Here is a 21105-nt window from a genome sequence, read left to right on the forward strand (position 1 = left end):
GTTAACAGTATTAACTTTAGAGCCAAGTGGAGGGACACACGTAGAAAGTCTAGTAAATAGACACAAAGGTACCGTTTGGTACGTGGGACGGGACGGAACGGAGTGAGATGAGGCGTTCCGTCCCACGTTTGGTGCGCCTACAACGGGTGGAGCGTGTTGTTCCACGGAACGAATTTTGGGTGAATTTTCGTTCCTCCTCACTCCCTGGAACGACTCATTCTACATTCGTGGAACACAAAATTATAACATCTCCGTCTCCTTCTTCCTCCTTGTTTCCATCCTAGGGCTTTGCTCCCTCTCCATTCTGTCCCGTCCTGTCCCGTCCCGTCCCATTCCGTTTCGTCACTTCCCGTCTGCATACCAAACGATACCGAACACGCAATTGGTGACAACGGACCGGGTCTTAGCCCATTTATACCAATGCGGTATGATAATGTGATAAAAATATTATTTTTGAAAAATAAACAAAATGTTGGAAAAACACTAATTATATAACTATATATAATCAAGCAAAAATTACTAATATTTAGGAAAATAAAATGAATACTGAATTGATCAAATAATTAGAGGCTAGCTCGCAAATTTCTCTGCAATTTCTTTAATAAAAGCATGACCTACTTGTATTGGTGAGTCTTACTCATATTAACGAGCATAAAAACTAAAAAGTGTGACATTGTAACATTTTAGCTCGCAACTCAAACACCTTTGATTATTATCTTGACCCAAAAAAAAACACCTTTTATTATAACACCAACACAAAATTTGGTCTATTTTTCGAGCAACAAGTGCACACAGTATATATACACACATACAGAATCAGATACACACATGTGATTATTTCTGTATATGTCTAGCGTAAGACGTCCCCATCTCATCACTTGCCAGTTACCACTTGTGGCCATTATTTTCCGAAGCAAAAGACATCTTTTCCATTTGGCATTTGCTTTACCAAAACAAACATTCACAGCTTGCTTGTTCATCCATCCATGGCTCTTGTGAGAGCAGCTCAAGGAACTTCCGCTGATTCCGCTGATTCCAACACTTGTGGGGGTTATCGTTACGACGTGTTCTTGAGCTTCAGAGGCGAAGACACTCGCAAGACTTTTACCGACCACCTCTACACAGCCTTCAACAATGCAGGATTTCTCACGTTCCGAGACGACGATGAACTTGAGAGAGGAGAAGATATAAAGCCAGGACTGCAGAAAGCGATCCAGCTGTCACGAGCTTCTGTTGTCGTGTTTTCGAAAGATTACGCGTCATCCAGATGGTGCCTTGATGAGCTTGTGCTGATCCTTGAACGCAAGAGGACCACCTCGGAGCATGTAGTTTTACCAGTCTTCTACGATGTCGATCCGTCCCACGTGAGGAAGCAGACGGGAAGTATTGGAAAAGCATTTGCTAGACACCAGAAAACTCAGTCGCCGAAAAAGGTGAAGGGATGGAGGGAGGCACTTGCAGAGGTTGCAGATCTAGCGGGCATGGTCTTACAAAATCAAGCTGATGGGTAACTTTCATTTCTCCATTTCTCCTCTTTCTTGAGTCAATTTGATACATGATCTGTAGGGACATTGATTATATATATATATATATATATATATATATATATATATATATATATATATATATATATATATATATATATTATTCAATCTCCGTAGTGAATAACAATCCTAATTTAGGTCAACTTAAAGAAATCACACTTGACTCAACTTAAGGATTAGTCATTTTCCAAGTTAGTCTACCGGTTTGCAGTTGCATAAATGTTTTTAAAAGCAAGTGTGATAAAAAGTTGGGATGTAATTTTGTGTTGTATTTGTCTATAGTTCGTATAATTTCTGTACTGTATTCTTTTTTTTCCTTTTTAAATAAAGCCATCAACATATGTTTTAATTATCTAAATTCTCCAATTCATTATTTATTCATCCAATACTTCCGGGAGACATGACATGATTGATATAAAATACACGACATGTTTGATATATTTTTCATTTTGTTTGTAAATTCTTAGGTACGAGTCAAAGTTTATCAAAAAAATTGTTAAAGTGATAGGAGACAAGTTAAGTCGCACACCATTGAGCATTGAACCAAAATTGATTGGAATCCAATCTCAAGTTGAACACATCAATTTGTGGTTACAAGATGGATCAAATGATGTTGGTATATTTATTGTCTATGGCATGTCTGGAATAGGGAAAACAACCATTGCAAAACATGTGTACAATTCAAACTTTAGGAGCTTTGAAGGAAGTAGTTTCATTGAAAATATTAGAGAAATAGCAGATCGACCGAATGGCTTAGTTCAAATACAAATGCAACTTCTTTCTAATATTTTGAATGGTAGAGAAGTGAAAATACACAGTGTTAGTGAGGGAATAATTAAGATTGAAGGCGCCATAAGCTCAAGAAAAGTTCTACTTGTTCTTGATGATGTGGACCATATGGACCAATTAGATGCAGTACTAAAGATGAAAGATCGGTTTTATCTCGGAAGTAAGATACTTATAACAACTAGGCGTGAAAGGTTGCTAAAGGCACATCAAGTTACAAAGGTGCACAGAGTTGAAACTTTGGATTACAATGAATCATTAGAGCTTTTCAGCTGGCATGCATTTGGCCAGGACCATCCCATAGAAGAATACATGGAGCATTCAAAAATGGTAGTGCAACATAGTGGCGGACTTCCATTAGCTCTTCGAGTTTTGGGTTCTACTTTATCAGGGGAAAGTATAGATGTATGGGAAAGTGCACTGGAGAAGTTGAAAGTTATTCCTAATGGTGAAATCTTGAATAAACTAAGAATAAGCTATGACAGTTTACAAGATGACCATGACCAGAAATTATTCCTCCACATTGCTTGCTTCCTAATAGGAAGGGACAAAAACTACATTGTTAGAATACTCGATGGATGTGATTTCTTTACAACCATTGGCATTCATAATCTCATTGATAGATGCATGGTGACAATTGATAAATACGACAAGGTGAATATGCATGACATGATTCGTGACATGGGGAGAGAAATTGTTCGCCTAGAATCAGAAGAGCCTGAGAAACGTAGTAGATTATGGCACCATAAGGATTCTTTCGAAGTATTGAGGGACAAGAATGTAAGAAACATTCCTTTCACGCGCGCGCGCGCACACACAGACACACACACACACACATATATATATATATATATCTTCTTGTGAAGATTATCCATTTTAATGTTTCCTTTTTTTTTTCCTTCAAGGTACACAAACAATTCAAGGTCTTGTCTTGGATATGCGTATGCACCTCGCAAACAGTCCGATTAACACAAATGAAACAATCTTAGAAACCAATGCATTTGAGAGGATGCAAAAACTAAAACTACTCCATCTTAGTCATGTACAACTCGATGGATGTTATGCAAAATTTCCTTTAGGATTAAGATGGTTGTGTTGGCTTGGATTTCCTTTACATTCTATACCTATTGATTTTCCTTTGGAGAACGTAATTGTTCTTGAAATGCAATACAGTAGCTTGGGACAAGTATGCAAAGGAACAAAAGTATGTTACTCTACACATTTCAATTCATTTTCCTTCTTTTGTTAGTTTTTTATTTGTTGACTAATTGCATATGTTAGAATTAACTCCTACAATTTTTTCTTCTTTCTTTATCTATTTTCCAGGTTCTTCCGCCGTTGAAGATCCTTGACTTCAGCCATTCTCATGACCTCACTGAAATCATGGACTTCTCACTTTGCCCTAGTCTAGAAGAATTGATTCTTGTAGATTGCACAAGCTTGAAGAGTGTTCATGAATCCATTGGAAACCTGGAAAGACTCGTGTACTTGAATATGAAAGATTGCAAGAATCTTAGGATGCTTCCGAAGAACATGTGCATGCTAAAATCACTTGAAACACTCATTTTATCTGGTTGCTCAAGTCTGGATGAGTTCCCAGTGGAGATGATGAAGCAGATAGAGTCTCTGAAAGTTCTTAGAACAGATGGAATTCCATTAAATGAATTATGGCCAGAAAGATGTTCAAGTATCTTGAGTTCTTTTCCATGCTCTTTAGTAGAGTTAAATCTTAGTAGGTGCAATCTTTCTGATGATGCCTTTCCTTGGGATTTAAGTAATCTATCGTCAATCCGAAGACTATATTTAGATGAGAATCCAATTTGTAGTCTGCCAATTTTCATCAAAGGTTTGAGGAGGCTCGATCATCTCTCTTTCTATGATTGTGAGAGGCTCGAATCACTTGTGGGTTTACCAAAAGGACACCAATGCTTGTACGTCTCCCAGTGCAGATCTTTAGAAAGTATATCATATCTACAGGATCACTCCTTTAATTGGTCTCCTGAATTCCACTCCATTGGGGGTTGCATCGACAACCTAGTTGAGTGGCAGTATTGGTACAAGTTAGAACCCATCGGAAGAGTTGATGTAGAAATGATTAAACTTTTGGGCTTGTGCAACTTGGAATCCCTGCCAAACATTCGCATGCACAAATTCGGTAGAATGGTTTGGTGTGATGATTGGTCTCCTGTCCAGGTGCTCTCTCTCTCTCTCTCTCTCTCACACACACACATATTCTCACATATATATAGGGGATAATTGGAATGAGTTTGACTAGTTAATGTGATTTCCTTGGCATGTATATAGGGACTGTATCAATATGGTATATTCAGCACATTTTTGCCGGGGAATGAATTTTTTCCGAGGAATGAAGTACCAGGCCGGTTGATCCACAAAAGTGGAGGGTCTTCCTCAATATCATTTACTGTGCCTTTACTTCCTGATCACAGAGGTCGAGGCTTGAATGTCTTTGCTGTCTATGAAAATGTTATTGATTTTTCTGATACTAAACTTGTCTACGATTGTATGGATATTCGGATGACTATTAAGGTGAGTAATAAGAGCAAGGGTCTGAAATGGATCTATGTCCCATTAGTCTACGGTATTCCAGGAGAGGGAGAAGATATGACATGGTTGAGCCATTGGAAAATGGAGAACGAAACAATAGCATTACAATGTGGAGATGAAGTGTCTGTTTCAGTAATCATGAGATATCCTTGGTTTCAGCTCAAGGAGTTTGGTGTCGAGCTTGTGCAAGAGCACCAAAATAATACGATGTTAAGTACCCAACACAACACCAAATCAGATCCTAATTATCCATTTGTCATCAGTGGAGATTTGTCGATGTGGGAGCATATACCAGGAATATACTTCCTTGGCAGTTTCTCTAAAGAATTTATTAAAAGCATGCCAAGATCTAATTTGATTAATCATCTCATTATGGACTCTGATGAAGAAGACACAGGTATGTTGTTTTGTTGTATTGCAATGAATTATACTCCATCCAAACACTTCGATGTCCATCCAAATTCATTTCAGACATGTTTTTCAGACAAAGAAGAAGGGCAAGAGGATGAACCTGATTACACAATTGCAAAGACGAGGGCTGCCAGCAATAACTACGGCCTCAGAGTCTGGAAGGTGCTCCTCATAGTTGTTGGCTTCTTTTTCACGCTTGCTCTAGTACTTTGGTCCTCCATCTCCTAGAAAAAGAAGCGACAGTAGTCCACAAGCCCTCCAAGACTTTGTAATTTTACTTGATACGGACATATATTTGCATTCTCTCCTTGTTTTCAAGATGTTTTCTGCCTTCAAAACTTCGGGTTTATAGCTAAGAACTCTTAACCGCTTGAGATATAAAAACTCCTTGCAATTAGATATCGAAGCTCAAATGTGTTCAACATCATCAAATATTGCATAAATATAGCATAAAATACATCCAGCATTAACGATACTTAAGAATTTTTCTTCCCTGCTACTGATTGCTTTCGTCCTCATACCAAAAGATAAAGGTTTTTTTATTCAAAATAGTCCCTGAGATTTGCATCATCCATAAGTTTGGTCCCTGAGATTTAAAATCAATAGAAGTAGTCCTTGAGATTGTCCACCATCCATGATTTTGGTTCTTCCGCTGAAGCTTTTGGCCGGAAGTTTGGGCAATTTTCAAAGCTTCGTAACTCAATCGTTTCTTAACCAAATTCGACCTGTGATATATCAAAATGAAGATAAGAAAGTATAGAATAAGATTATATCTATTTGGAAGCCTAATGGTTGCCAGAGATGGTCGGAAAATAGCCTCAAAATTGACTGGTCCGAGGGAAAACTGGAAAACTCGCCTGAAACTGGGTAAACTTTAAACATTCATAACTTCTTCAATACTTAACGAAATTAAGTGATTCAAAAACAAAAATCATACTTCTCGATGAGAAGAAGAAAATGGTACCTTTTTTCAATGCTAAATCGTCGTGGTTTGGCCGGAAAACGACTCGAAAGTTGCTGACTCGTTTTTCAACAGCCCATTTCGAGCCGTTTTCCGGCCAAACCACGGCAATTTAGCCGTTGAAAAATGTACCATTCTCTTCTTCTCGTTGAGAAGTATGATTTTCATTTTTGAATCACTTGATTTAGTTGAGTATTGAAGACGTTATGAACGTTTAAAGTTTACCCAGTTTTCGGCGAGTTTCCAGCAAGTTTTCCAGTTGTCCCTCGGACCAGTCAACTTTGAGGCTATTTTCTGACCATCGCCAGCATTCATTGGGCTTCCAAATAGATATAATCTTATTTTACACTTTCCTATCTTCATTTTGATATATTACGGGTCGAATTTGGTTAAGAAACGCTTGAGTTATGAAACTTTGAAAATTGCCTAAATTTCCGACCAAAAGCTTCAGCAGAAGGACCAAAATCATGGATGGTGGACAATCTCAGGGACTACTTCTATTGATTTTAAATCTCAGGGACCAAACTTATGGATGATGCAACTCTTAGGGACCATTTTGAATAAAAAGCCAAAGATAAACACATGGTTGTGTACTAACAATAAATAAGTAAAGAAAAAAAATGTTTCTATACATGGTAAGGGAAGTACTTTGACATAGATATCTTTAGCAATAACCGGCAAGAATCATTTCCTTGAATTGGGGGGCGGCACTAGGGAAAACAAAAACATCCTTTATGTTAAAGTTTGTAGTAGTGTATATCTATTTCCGGAAATAAAGAGATCATTTATTTTGGGTTCAATGGGAGCAAGGAACAAGAAGGGAGCAAGGAACAAGAAGAGAAGTTGTTTGGGTTAATATTTGAACTTTGGACTTAAAGGGAGGAAAGCCCAAAAAGAACTAACGTGAGGAGGCTTGCCCGAAGCCTAGCACCAAGCCCAGCCATCCATCTCAAGACAGTATGACGGCTCCTTATTAATGCAAAGGCTATGTGTCGACAAGAGAAGTGACAACCGATGGAAATGAACCTACTATCAGCCCAAAAGCACTTTCTAATGGCAAAACATAAAAAAGATGATGATTCACTAAAGTGCTTTCTAGCAAAGCCTTCAAACAGCCAAGACAAAATGCCTATAAAAAGGAAGACAGGGTCCAAAGATAAGGACACTTAACCAATCAAACAAACAAGCATACAAACTATGCTCTCAAGCCAGTTCGTACTTTCTAAACCCTTTTTTTAGCAATAGTTCCCTTAGAAAAACATCTTTTGTCTAGTGTAAAAGCTCTGCTACCTTCTCTAGATGTCGTAGTATTGATCCCCTCGTGTAAACTTGTTTACCATTTGTCCCCTCTTAGCACACAACTCTCTGTAACCACAAAGAAAAGAAACTGCAAGATGTTCAACCTTGCCCGACAAGGTGAAATCTTGCCCAACTCTCTTTGTATTGTCTTTCAATTAATAGATCTGGTACTACGATGTATTCTCCAGTATATATTCAAGTCATTTCCAGTCATTTGATGATCAAAGGTTCCATTGGTTCTCAGATCTGTTTCATTTAGTGGTTTTACTGTCATAAAAGATTGAACAAGAACTAGGCCAATGGCTTGGTCAGATCTGGACTTCCACCCTTTAAAAACATACAAGATAACGAACTAAAAGTCTTTGATTTCAAGGCATAGAAAAGAACTTAATGTAGATTTAACCCATCGACGACGATCCTTTGATAACAAGAAGTCGGAATAACTTGGGGCGCAAGTAATCAATTTAAACACACTTGTTCTACATCTGCCATATTGAGATGGCAGTGGCATACCTAAGCACTTAGTTAGTTTTGATTGTGAGCCTCAAGGCCTATACCTAAGGCCCCCCAAAGGCACCTATCAGAACTAACTATATCCTCCGCTTGCAACCTCTCAACAAGCAGGAGCCCGACAACTAACCAAAGTGCCAACTCCTCGAGGAGCTGTGTGCTCGAGTCAGGGACCCTCCCCAGCGGAATTCCTGCCCGAACATAGTTTTGGCACGCCCAGTGGGAGAACAAGTCTTGTATGCCACAAAGATGAAGGAAAATGCAAACCTTCAGGTGGAAAACAGAACAAAAACCACCCCAGTATATACCAAGATCAAATATGGCAAATCTCCCGAAGATCTACAAGGACCTGTCTTAACAAAAAGCCCGACACCTTCTGAGCAATCAACATCAAAGGTCACAAATGAAGACTTGGAGACTACCATGGTGGCTGTGTTAAGGAGTATGGAGAAAATCTTTCTAGAAACCAAATGGGAAGTAAGCAGACTCTGTTCCCTAATAGAGAATCTGCACAGAAGGCTAAATCTGGAGTACTCTACCCTAGAAAATAATCGTACTAGAGAAATGATGAAAGAATCCAGCCTTGTGATTGAGCCAGTTATTCCTTTGTTTCCTTTACTTTAGGAAAAGAGGAATAAAGGAAAGAACAAGGAATGATCCAGAATTAGTCAGCCGGTGTTTGAAGAAATTCTGGAAGCATAGTTACTCGACCCTTTATATTCATTAAACCATAAGGGGCAGAGCGGGCAAGAAAGAACGAAGTATGGGATGCCTCAGTTGATCGTGAAAACTAGCGGGAAAGGGAAGCCTACCAAAGCAGACAAGCCTCCTCCTTATAGGCCACCACCATTGGCCATTAAAAGAGGAGAGGTCAAGTGGAGGAAGCTCGAAGTAAGAAATGAGATTAACTTAGGCAACGATAGTAGCCCGAAGTGGGAACTTCCTCATACCCCGCCTAATAATACAATCAATTAGCAACTCAGAGATGAGTTGGCTAAGTTAAGAAGAATGGTGGTGAGAAATGCTCAGCCACAAGCTCATCTACTGTTTAGGGTCACCTATCAGAAGCCCTATCCAGAGTTCGTTGATAACCAAAATCCCAATTATAAGTGAAGGTTGTTTGGGAATTCATTGACAAGGTTAGCATCTCAGTGGTATTCTCTTTTACCGCCAAATTCTATTGCTAACTGGGGGCAAATGGAGATGGCTTTCCATAAGCAGTTTTACAGGATGGAGCCAGAGATGACCATCAATAATCTGGTTAAGGTGAAGCAATACGAGCATGAGTCTATCGAGGACTTCATGATGAGATTTAGGAAAACAAGAATGAGATGTCAATTCCCTATCAACCATGTCCAGCTTATAGCTATTGCTCAGAAGGCCTTAAGGCTGCCCTTGAGGAAGAAGTTTTATGATGTACAGTTTAATGAGTTACAAGAACTGGTGATTGCTGCCACCAAGTATGAGAAATTGTTGATCAAGGAACAATAAGCAAAATATTCCTCCAAAGCACCCACATTCTACAAAAATAAAGGCTGACATTCATCAAATGGAATTCAAAGGGATGGAGCTAGAAGGGAATGATGGTTGTGGACGAGATGGAATTGATATGTGTGCAGCGGAGATGACCACTCCATTCAAGCCTTTGATAGTGAAAGGATTGGTCCAACCAGTTAAAGACCAGAAAGTGGTCATGAATGATGGTGGATTTGTACCAATGAAACACCCCAAGTATCAAAGTTATTCCTTCGATCTAACCAAGGCATAAGAAATCTATGAAGAATTGGTGCAGGCAAGAGTGATTATGCCCAACAGCACCAAAAAACTACCTAAACCCGAGGAATTAAGGGAAAAGAACTATTGCAAGCCGCACTACACCTTCAACCACTCAATTACCAACTGTGTCCAATTTAGAGACTAGATACAAGATCTCATTATCGAAGGAAAAATGTTGCTGGAAAAATCGCAGACTAATATGATGGTTGATACTGATCATTTTCCATAAATAAACATGATCAACTTGACATGGGCTGAGAAAGGGAAAGGGAAAGCCACTTGGGAGGTGAAGGCAGAAAGGAGGCAAGTCAATAGGCCAACTAAATGGGCTATCAAGTTGCCCGAGAAGCCCAAAGCGACCATAATCAAAGGAGTGATGTTGTGTAGTAAATGCCAATGTGAGTGTGAATTGGAAGTACCAGCAGCAGGAGTTATCATTGATTAAAAGTTGATCAGAATAAGAGAGAAAGAAAAGCTAGAAGCCCGCATAAGTATCTTGCGGACAACTGAAAAAGAGACTTCAAGGAATGTCTTCCAAGGGTTGGAAAGGGACTCTCAACCAAAAGGCTTGTCAGAAGTGTTCAAAAATTACGAAGCTTCTGAGGAGGTGGAGGACAGAGGGGCCAAGATACCAAGATGGGTAGATGTGAGGCTACCCCAGCCAAGTTATACCAGTGGAGATGTTAGAATGAAAGAGAGGACCGTGAACCCGGTCACGAAGAAGAAACATGCCCGACTTGGGCAAAAAGGGTATATAATTGGAAAAGATGGGAGACCTGTCAAAGAGATGGGAGCCTCTATGATCAAGAGGGTCCAAAGAAGTGTACCTTGGAGAATGTAAAGTTTGAAAGTGTACCTTATGGAGGGAGAAATCAACTTCATTGAAGAAGTAAAAAAGAAGTGAAGAAAGCCAATAAAAATACCGAAGAGAAAGGAGATCATGTGCCGTAAACTCCTCATCCTGGGAAATACAGAATTCTGAGAAGGGCTCAAGAAGATATTGTGATGATACTAACCCTGAGGTGGAGCCTGTAGCCAATATGTTTTGGAACTATTTCGCCCGAGAGGGGGATACCTTCACCATTGCTAGTTGATACCCTTTATGAAAACATGGACCAAGTGCAGAATTGTGGCATAACTCAGGAGGGAGGTTTGCTCAAACTAGTGCTACTAAAGAAAGCACAGGGCTAGTTGGATGAGTTCACAGAGCATATCCGAGGCAAGAAGGAGGACTTACCTGGACCTAACAACTTCCACGTAAATATGACACATGTTTTATCTGCCATGTTTTGTGCTGAGTATGATCAACCTGCCACAATGGAAGGTGATTACTTGGCGACATAGCCTATGATAGCACATGTTAGTGTTGAAGAAGCAGGACAAGAAGAACTCAGCCAGACGGTTTTGCCCGAGCAATCAAAGAAGAAGCCCAAAAGAGTGTATTCTGACAAAATAGTCTTCAACCGCCCGAATTTGGATTTGGCGAACAATCTCAAACCCATATATGTAACTGCTCATCTAGAGGGAGTACCCTTCAAGAGGGTCTTAATCGATGGTGGAGCTGCGGTCAATGTGCTGCCATACAAGCAGATGAAGAAAGTGTGCAGAAGTAAGGAGGATCTCATCCCCACAAATTTTACAGTTTCCAATTTCTCAAGAGCCATAACTAGGACTCATGGAATATTTCCATTAAAAGTTGACTTGGGTTCTAAACAAATCATGCTGACCTTTTTTGTTGTAGACAATACTTCCACTTATGGGGCTTTACTGGGTAGAGATTGGATTCATCGGAGTCTCTCTATGCCATCTACCTTACACCAACAAGTGGCTGTCTACCATGAAGAAAGGGAAGCAAGACTTGGATTTTGGGAGATAGTGAAAGTCGAATCACGGCCATTCATCCCTATAGTCAACATTGCAGAGGCCAACTTCTATAATCCCAGTGTTGGAATTCTTCAATGTTCAGAAGTTGATGAGAACAACCACCCAACTAAGGTGACGGCCTAAAAGCTTCTAGAGCAAGGGTTAGCTCTTACAAGGGAAGAATAGGATCGGCCCCATATCATCCCAACTCCCTGACACCAGTTTTGTCAGAACAGAAAAGGAAGGGCCAAGTGGTTGCAGTCAGGTCCTTAATAAAAAGATTATTGGTGTATGAGAGAGAGAGAGAGAAAACAAGAGAGGGAGAACTCAGCTAAGGAAGAAAAAGATTGGAACAGAGAGGCTTCAAACAGCCAGAGTAGATAAGAGGTAGAGTTTTTTGGGAAGGAGTTAGAAGTAGCCATCCAAATGGCTGAATGTATAATAAGAGGTAGAGTTATTTAAGATTAGTGTGTTCCTATAATCAGTGCCGACAAGTCGACTTCCTCAACTCTACATGATGCCTAAGCTAGTTGAGTATTTACACGCTCAAGGAGGATTTGGTTGTTCGTCCATCAATAATAGGGGTCAAAGGAGAGGGGAAAATGAGAATGAAACTTCGGATGGTAGAGGGAAGGAAAAGGAGAGGGAGAAGAGGAGAAGGGAAAAGTAGAAAAGGAAGGAGGAAAATGAGAGGAAATTTCGGAAAATAGAGAAAAGGAGAAGGCAAAAGAAGAAAAGCAGAAAAGAAGGGAAAGGGGAAGAACGCTTAGGAGAGTAGAGGAAAAGAGGGAAATGCATAAAAATAAAAAATAATAAAAGAAAGTCACCTTCATCATTATGTCTACTAACGGAAAAGAGAAAAATGCTCCCAACTTCCCTTGTTTCTTACATTGTAAATTATATTGAGAGACCAATATTCCTACCCCGAGGATATAGACACAATTTGCCGAATCTCGTTACTATACAACAAGTCTATAACTGCACAACAATTCGATTAACCACCTTAAATTCAACCATACATGTACCAAAATTCAAGTTTTTCCAAACTTTCCTTATGAAACTATCTGATCATTACAAGTGCCACATTATTATGCAGTTCTATCAAGTTTTAATTTTTGTCTCATAACCACATCATCTGTAGGACAATCAGTCTTACAGTTGAATATATAAACCTTCGAGATTGTGATATTGGAAACACTAGTTGATGGGTTGATTGGTAGAAATGGTTCCAACAATTCAAGGACGAGAAATTAGTATTGAGCAACGATCAAATTGTGTTGTATTTTATCTCAAAATTTTTTTGTACATATTAGAAGTGCATTTTATCACAAAAAGGATAATTGTAATTTATAAAATCACACATAAAACAAGAAGTAATCTTTTCTTTTTGGCCGACCATGAGTTAAAGAAAATGAAAACTAATGAAAATGGTTTAAAAACTTTGAGTTTTAACAATAAGGACAAAATAAAGAGTAAAGTAAATAGTACCATGATTGACTTTTTAGTGTAAAAATGTGGTTTTTCATTAAAGTAAACAGTACCAGGAGCTTTTCGTTAAAGTTCCCAAACAAACGTTTTTTGGGTCAATGGATGGGAACAACCCATTTTATAATTGTCTGTAAATTTCCCTGGAAGTAGATGGGAATGACCCAATTATATACTTACCCCTGCCCAGAGACATTTGCATTCCACCTAGCAAGCACCAGTTTTTTTGTTTGAACATCGATCCACATCAATGGCTCTTGTGAGAACATCTCCAAGAACCTCCTCTGATCCCAACACTTTTCGGGGTCACCGATACGACGTGTTCTTGAGCTTCAGAGGCAAAGGCACTCGCAAGACTTTTAGGGTGCGTTTGTTGCACCGGACTATCTCGGACTGGACTAGGTTTAGGGACTAAGCTGGACTGTCTTAGATTAGACTAAACTGGACTAACTTAGTGAAGCGTTTGGTGCAGCGTCGGACTAAAAAACTAAATAAAATAACAAATTATAATATTATATTTTTAAATATATATCTAATAATATTTTATTATTAATTCAACTTTGTTTTTCCCTAAAAGTTCGAACAAACACTTCTACCTCTCTCCAGAAAGTTTTTACTTTTGTTCCTCTTTGGTTCCGTCCCCAATTCTTGCTTTCCTCCCATCATTTTCCTGCAAAAGGCTTCAAGACCAAGTTTCCTGCAAAATTGTACCCTTCTCCTCCCTCTCTGTCTCTTAATCTCTCTTCGTCCCCAACTCTCTCCCCTTCTCTATCCATTTCTCTCCGGAATTTTCTGGAGAAAAGGGAATCTTTATGGGAATTTTCTAAAATTAGGTAGAATTTTTCTATTGAGATTGTTGATGTTATTGTTTTGCTTCTTCTTCTTTTTTTTTTCTTTGGATTTTGGTGGTTGGATTTTGAGATTTAGGTTGTGAGTGGGTTTGGGTTTCAAATCTGGGCAGATGGAGTTGCCCAGAAGCATGGAGACTTGCAGCTTTCATACGACATGCAGACAATTTTGAGAACGGGACTAGCAATCCCATAGTTTTTGAGGGGTTTCACTAAGACCGGCTAATCCAATGGTTAGTCGGAGCGAGTGAAGGTTAGTGCCATTAAAGTTACTCCCACCAGGTACCAAACACGGGACTGGACTAACCCTTAGTCCAGTCCAATCAAACACGGGACTGGACTAACCCTTAGTCCAGTCCAATCCAGTGAGAATTAACGAGGGCAAACAAACGCCCCCTTAGCGACCACCTCTACACAGACTTGAACAACGCAGGATTTCTCACGATCCGAGACGACAATGAACTTGAGAGACGAGAAGATATAAAGCCAGGACTGCAGAAAGCGATCCAGCTGTCACGAACTTCTGTTGTCGTGTTTTCAAAATATTACGCAACATCCAGATGGTGCCTGAATGAGCTTGTGCTAATCCTTGAACTCAAGAGGACCACCTCGAACCATGTAGTTTTACCAATCTTCTACGATGTTGATCCGTCCCACTTGAGGAAGCAGACGGGAATATTGGAAAAGCATTTGCTAGACACGAGAAAACTCAGTCGCCGAAAGAGGTGAAGGGATGGAGGGAGGCACTTGCAGAGGTTGCAGATCTAGCAGGCATGGTCTTACAAAATCAAGCAGATGGGTAACTTCCATTTCTCCATTTCTCTTATCTTTCTTGAGTCAATTTGATGTATGATCCGTAGTGACCTAGATTTTTATATATTTATTAATTCAATCTCAGTAGTGACAATCCCAATTTAGGTCAACTTAAAGAAATCACACTTGGCTCAACTTAAGGATTAGTTATTTTCCATATGTTAGTCTACTAGTTTGCAGTTGTTTAAATTTTTTTAAAGAATAATGTTAGGAAGATCAATTTTTTTAAACCAAATAATATGATGGTAGATGATTAGATTATTAATTAAGTATCGATTAACGTGCTTATTTTTTTATCAATGAGGCATAATTTGGTATACAAATTTGGTTTACAATTTCAGAAATGCTATTCTCACTATCTAGTTGTATCATCTCTCTAATAGATATGAGATCTGCATCCGTTGATAGGCTCTACCTCTATTGGAGAGATGGTACAAGTAATTGTACAAATAGATAGTAAGTGTAGCGTTACTCTTAAACTTTTGGTCTCTCTAACATTGTCCTTTTCTAAAAACAGGTGTGGAAAAAAGTTAGGATGTAATATGTGTTGTATGTGTCTATATTAGTATAAATTCTGCGCTGTATTCCTTTTCTTTCTTATCAGTTTTGTCAGCAGTCATCTTTTTCCCTTATTTAAATAATGGCCATGAACAAATGTTTTAATTATCTAAATTCCCCAGTTCATTTTTCATTTTGTTTGCAAATTCTTAGGTACGAGTCAAAGTTTATCAAAAAAATTGTTTAAGTGATAGGAGGCAAGTTAAGTCACACACCATTGAGTGTTGAACCAAAATTGATTGGAATTCATTCTCAAGTCGAAGACATCAATTTGTGGTTAGAAGATCGATCAACCGATGTTGGCATATTTATTGTATATGGCATGTCTGGAATAGAGAAGACAACCATTGCAAAACATGTTTACAATTCAAACTTAAGAAACCTTCAAGGAAGTAGTTTCGTTGAAAATATCAGAGAAACAGCAGATCGACCAAATGGCTTAGTTCAAATACAAATGCAACTTCTTTCTCATATTTTGAACGATAGAAAAGTGAAAATACAGAGTGTTAGTGAGGGAATAATTAAGATTGAAGGCGCTGTAAGCTTTAGGAAAGTTCTGCTTGTTCTTGATGATGTAGACCATATGGACCAATTAGATGCAGTACTAAAGATAAAAGATCGGTTTTATACCGGAAGTAAGATACTTATAACAACTAGGCGTAAAGGGTTGCTAAAGGCATATCAAGTTACAAGGGTGCACAAAGTTGAAACTTTGAATTACAATGAATCACTAGAGCTTTTCAGTTGGCATGCATTTGGCCAGGAACATCCCATAGAAGAATACATGGAGCATTCAAAATTGGTAGTGCAACATAGCGGTGGACTTCCATTAGCTCTAAAAGTTTTGGGTTCTTCTTTATCAGGGGAAAGTATAGATGTATGAGAAAGTGCATTACAGAAGCTAAAACTTATCCCTAATGGTGAAATCATGAATAAACTAAGAATAAGGTATGACAGTTTACAAGATGACCATTATTGAAAATTATTCCTCCACATTGCTTGTTTCCTAATAGGAAGGGACAAAAACTACATTGTTAGAATACTCGATGGATGTGATTTCTATACAATTGTTGGCATTCAAAATCTCATTGATAGATGCTTGGTGACAATTGAAGGATGCAACAAGGTGAACATGCATGACATGATTCGAGACATAGGAAGAGAAATTGTCTGCCTAGAATCAGAAGAGCATGAGAAACGTAGTAGATTATGGCACCATAAAGATTCTTTCCACGTATTGAGGGACAAGAATGTAAGAAACATGCATTTAATGTCTATATATGTATTTCTTCTTGTGAAAATTATCCACACTAACGTTTCCGTTTTTTCCTTTAGGGTACAAAAAAAATCCAAGGTATTGTCCTGAATATGCATATGCATCTTGCACACAATCCAATAAACACAAATGAGACAGTCTTGGAAACCAATGCATTTGAAAAGATGCGCAAATTACAGCTACTACATCTTAGTCATGTACGACTAGATGGATGTTATGCAGATTTCCCTACAGGATTAAGATGGTTGTGTTGGCTACAATTTCCATTGGATTCTACACCTATTGGTTTTCCTTTGGGGTGTCTAATTGTTCTTGAAATGCAATATAGTAGCTTGAGACAAGTCTGGAAAGGAACAAAAGTATGTTACTCTACTCATTTCAATTCAGTTTTTTATTTTTTGACCAATTGCATATGTTAAAATTAACTCCTACACATTTTTTCTTTCTTTGTTTTTATTTTACAGTCTCTTCCATCGTTGAAGATCCTTGACGTCAACCATTCCCATGCCCTCACTGAAATCATGGACTTCTCACTTTGCCCCTGTCTAGAAGAACTGATTCTTGTAGATTGCACAAGCCTGATTGATGTTCATGAATCCATTGGAAACCTGGAGAGACTTGTGTACTTGAATATGAAGGATTGCAAGAATCTTAGGATGCTTCCAAAGAACATTTGTTTGCTTAAATCACTTGAAACACTCATTTTATCTGGTTGCTCAAATCTTGATGAGTTTCCAATGCAGATGATGAAGAAGATGGAGTCTCCGAAAGTTCTTAAAGCAGATGGAGTTCCATTAAGTGAATTATGGCCAGAAAGAAGATCAACTATCTTGAGTTCTTTTCCATGCTCTTTAGTAGAGTTGAATCTCAGTAGGTGAAATCTTTCTGAAGATGCCTTTCCTACGGATTAAAGTAATCTATCCTCAATACAAAGACGATATCTAGATGAGAATCCAATTCGTAGCCTACCAGTTTTCATCAAAGGTTTGAGGAGGATCGATGAACTCTCTTTTTGTAATTGTAAGAAGCTCGAATCACTTGTGGGGTTGCCGAGAGTACACGAAAAGATGGATGTATCCAATTGCATATCATTGAAAAAAGTAACATATCAATTGTTTGTGGGGCTCTAACTAGGAGTCTGGGGAAAACACAATGACAACATGGTTGAGTGGCAGTACATGTTCAAGTTAGAGTCTATTGATAGAGTTGATGTGGAAATGATCAAACTTTTGGGCTTGTTCAACTTGGAATCCATGCCTGCAATTCGAATGAACAGCCAATTAGAATGCATCAATTGAAAAGATGATAGATGGAGTCCCGTCCAGGTGCGCCTCTCTCTCTCTCTCTCTCTCTCTCTCTCTCTCACATAAGTCATATATATAATGGGAAATAAATGACTTAGTAATGTTGTGATGATCATGGCAAATACGTAGGGACTGTATCAACATGGTATATTCAGCACATTTTTTGTTGGGAATGAGGTTCCAGGCCGGTTCAGCTATAAAAGTACCAAGTCTTCCATATGTTTTATTGTCCCTTTACTCCTTGCTAGTCAAAAAATCCGAGGCCTGAACATCTCTGCTACCTATGCAAATGAGGAGAATTCTAATTATAATGATGATGATGATGATAAACCTCCAATAATAATCAAAGTGAGTAACAAGAGCAAGGGTCTGAAGTGGATCTATGGCCCAGCTTTCTACGGTATTCCAGAAGAGGGAGAAGATATGATATGGTTGAGCCATTGGAGGATGGAGAGTGAAACAACATTACAATGTGGAGATGAAGTGCTTGTTTCAGTACTCATAAGACCTAGTAAGTTTCAGCTCAAGGAGTTTGGTGTTGAGCTTTTGCAAGAGCACCAGAATAATATGATAAGTACCCAACACAACACCAAATCAGATCCTAGTTACCCATTTGTCATCGGTGGAGATTTATCCATGTGGGAGCATATACCAGGAATATACTTCCTCGATTGCAGTAAAGAATCTGTTGATGACACTGATATCTTTCTGCGGAGATTTTTAAATCGCCTCATCATGGACAATGATGAAGAAGACACAGGTATGTTGTGTCGTTGTATTGCAATGAATTATACTCCATCCAAACACTTCCAAGTCCGTCTGTATTCAATTCAAAAACATAAATTTTATGTTATTTGTATGTTTTTGAGACAAGAAGAAGGGCATGAGGATGAACCTAATTACACAATTGCAAGGACGAGGGCAGCCAGTAACAACTGCAGCCTCGGAGGCTGGAAGGTGCTCCTCACAGCTGCCGGCTGATTTTTCACGCTTGCTCTAGTAGTTTGGTCCTCCATCTCCTGGAAAAAGAACCGACAGTAGTCCACAAGCCATCCATGAGTTTGTAATTTTACTTGATACGGACTATCTTTGAATTCCCTCCTTGTTTTTAAGATGTTTTCTGCCTTCAAAATATCGAAGTTCAAATGTGGTCAAAATCATCAAATATTGCATAAATATAGCATAAAATACATCCAACATTAGCGATACTTAAGAATTTTTCTTCTCTGCCACTAATTGCAAACAATCATGTACCAGAGAATATAATCAGATGATTTTATAGCAACAGTAAATAATTGGAAAAAAAATGATTCTAAACATACAAGGGAAGGACATTGACATAGGTATCTTTAGCGATACCAGGCAAAAATCAATTCTTTGAACTGGTGGAAAATATTTTGGCACCGGGGAAAGCAAAAACATCCTATCTGCTTATAAATGTCAAATTTACAGACAGTAATTGTGATTTACAACAAAATCATGCTTCTTAAAGACTCGGCTCCCAATGAAAATTTGTGTAAATTACATAAATATCAGTACAACAGATATTAGATTGACTAATATATCAAATTAATTAAGAGCAAACAATTTCTTAGCCTGAGATCTAAGGACTATACAGCTGATTCAGCCTTGCATTGCTACTACACTATGAAAGCTGGTTTCTGCTTCTTCAGCCCAAACAAATTATTGAGGTCAGGAAGCATAGGAGAAACGCCCATGGTCTCTGGAGCCATGAAATTTACTATCTTCTCATAAACATTGTACCTGCAAAAGCATAATGCAATAAGCCTTCAACAATCTGGCCTAGTTTGCTCAACGAACGCTCCAAGATATTCCAAAACAAAATCAAAACAGTTTCACATAGGGAACCAAAGAATCTATTGATATCTATCTTATCCTGCGACTCTTAAGAGGCTCTTGTCAACAATCTTCCTCTTCTTACCATGCAACCTTTTCAAAGAATAAGATGTTGTATCTGCGAATAATAAAATAGTGCAAAGTCAGAATCAATAAACAATAGAAGTTTAGTTCATGATTGTTAGGAGAAATAACTGCCAGCTTGTTCCATTTTTAAGTTACAAAAACACAAAAACTTGAACAATAGAAGTTCAGGATCGATTAGGTTCCAAGCCCACTGTAAGCTTGTTCCATTTTTTTAATCGCCTCATCATGGGCACTGATGAAGAAGACACAGGTATGCTGTGTTGTTGTATTGCAATGAATTATACTCCATCCAAACACTTACAAGTCCGTCAGTATTCAATTCAAAAACATAAATTTTATGTTATCTGTATGTTTTTCAGACAAAGAAGAAGTGCAAGAGGATGAACCTGATTACACAATTGCAAGGACAAGGGCTACCAGCAACAGCTAAGGTATCGAAGGCTGGAAGGTGTTCCTCACAGCTGTCGGCTTATTTTCACGCTTGCTCTAGTAGTTCAGTCCTCCATCTCCGGGAAGAAGAAAAAAAACGACAGTAATCCACAAGCCATCCATGAGTTTGAAATTTTACTTTGTATAACATATTTTTGGATTCCCTCCTTGTTTTCAAGATGTTTTCTGCCTTCAAAATATCGAATTTCAAATGTTTTCAACATTATCAAATATTGCATAAATATAGCATAAAATACATCCAACATTAGCTATAGTTAAGAATTTTTCTTCCCTACCACTGATTGCATACAATCCCATACCAGAGAAAATAAACAGATGGTTGTACACTAGCAGTAGATAATTGAAAGGAAAAAAACAATTCTACACATGTAAGGGAAGGACTTTGACACCAGGGAAAGAAAAACATCACGTTTGCTTATAAATGTCAAATTTACAGATATTGTCATTTACAACAAAATCATGCTTCTTAAAGACTCGGCTCCCATTGAAAAATTGTGTAAATTACATAAATATTAGCACAACAGATATTAGGTTGAATAATATATCAAATAAATTAACAGCAGACAATTTCTTAGCCTGAAATCCAAGGACTATACAACTGGTTCAGCCTTGCATCACTACTACACTGCGGAAGCTGGTCTCTGTATCTTCAACCCGAACAAATGATTGAGGTCAGGAAGCATAGGAGAAACGGCCATGGTCTCTAGAGCCA

The 21105-nt window shown here is 38.4% G+C and overlaps 1 protein-coding gene and 2 long non-coding RNA genes across 5 annotated transcripts; 1 reads left to right on the forward strand and 2 right to left on the reverse strand.

Moving 5' to 3' along the window:
• The first annotated feature begins 878 nt into the window (after window positions 1-878).
• LOC103420046 (disease resistance protein RPV1-like) lies at window positions 879-17700 on the forward strand. 3 transcript variants are annotated; one of them, XM_070824637.1, is made up of 5 exons: window positions 1390-1507; window positions 3236-3534; window positions 3657-4523; window positions 4635-5292; window positions 5380-5712. In XM_070824637.1, exons 1-5 carry the CDS (start codon window positions 1504-1506, stop codon window positions 5532-5534), a joined length of 1983 nt encoding a protein of 660 aa, XP_070680738.1. In that variant the 5' UTR covers window positions 1390-1503; the 3' UTR covers window positions 5535-5712. The 3 variants fall into 3 exon arrangements, with proteins under 3 accessions (XP_070680737.1, XP_070680738.1, XP_070680739.1); XM_070824638.1 differs by lacking the exon at window positions 1390-1507 and adding an exon at window positions 2081-3110; XM_070824636.1 differs by lacking the exons at window positions 3236-3534; window positions 3657-4523; window positions 4635-5292; window positions 5380-5712 and adding exons at window positions 2012-3110; window positions 16755-17054; window positions 17160-17700 and having other exon boundaries at window positions 879-1507.
• A 1045-nt stretch (window positions 17701-18745) lies between these two features.
• LOC139197363 (uncharacterized) lies at window positions 18746-19020 on the reverse strand. The gene is made up of 2 exons (XR_011582702.1): window positions 18895-19020; window positions 18746-18818 (listed from the first exon to the last, which is right to left on the reverse strand). It is a non-coding gene; the product is annotated as an uncharacterized lncRNA (long non-coding RNA).
• A 768-nt stretch (window positions 19021-19788) lies between these two features.
• On the reverse strand, window positions 19789-20463 carry LOC139197364 (uncharacterized). Its single transcript, XR_011582705.1, has 2 exons — window positions 20330-20463; window positions 19789-19974 (listed from the first exon to the last, which is right to left on the reverse strand). It is a non-coding gene; the product is annotated as an uncharacterized lncRNA (long non-coding RNA).
• Window positions 20464-21105: the final 642 nt, after the last annotated feature.

The sequence above is a fragment of the Malus domestica genome, chromosome 07 (assembly GCF_042453785.1).
Source record: "Malus domestica chromosome 07, GDT2T_hap1".
Taxonomy (NCBI): domain Eukaryota; kingdom Viridiplantae; phylum Streptophyta; class Magnoliopsida; order Rosales; family Rosaceae; genus Malus; species Malus domestica.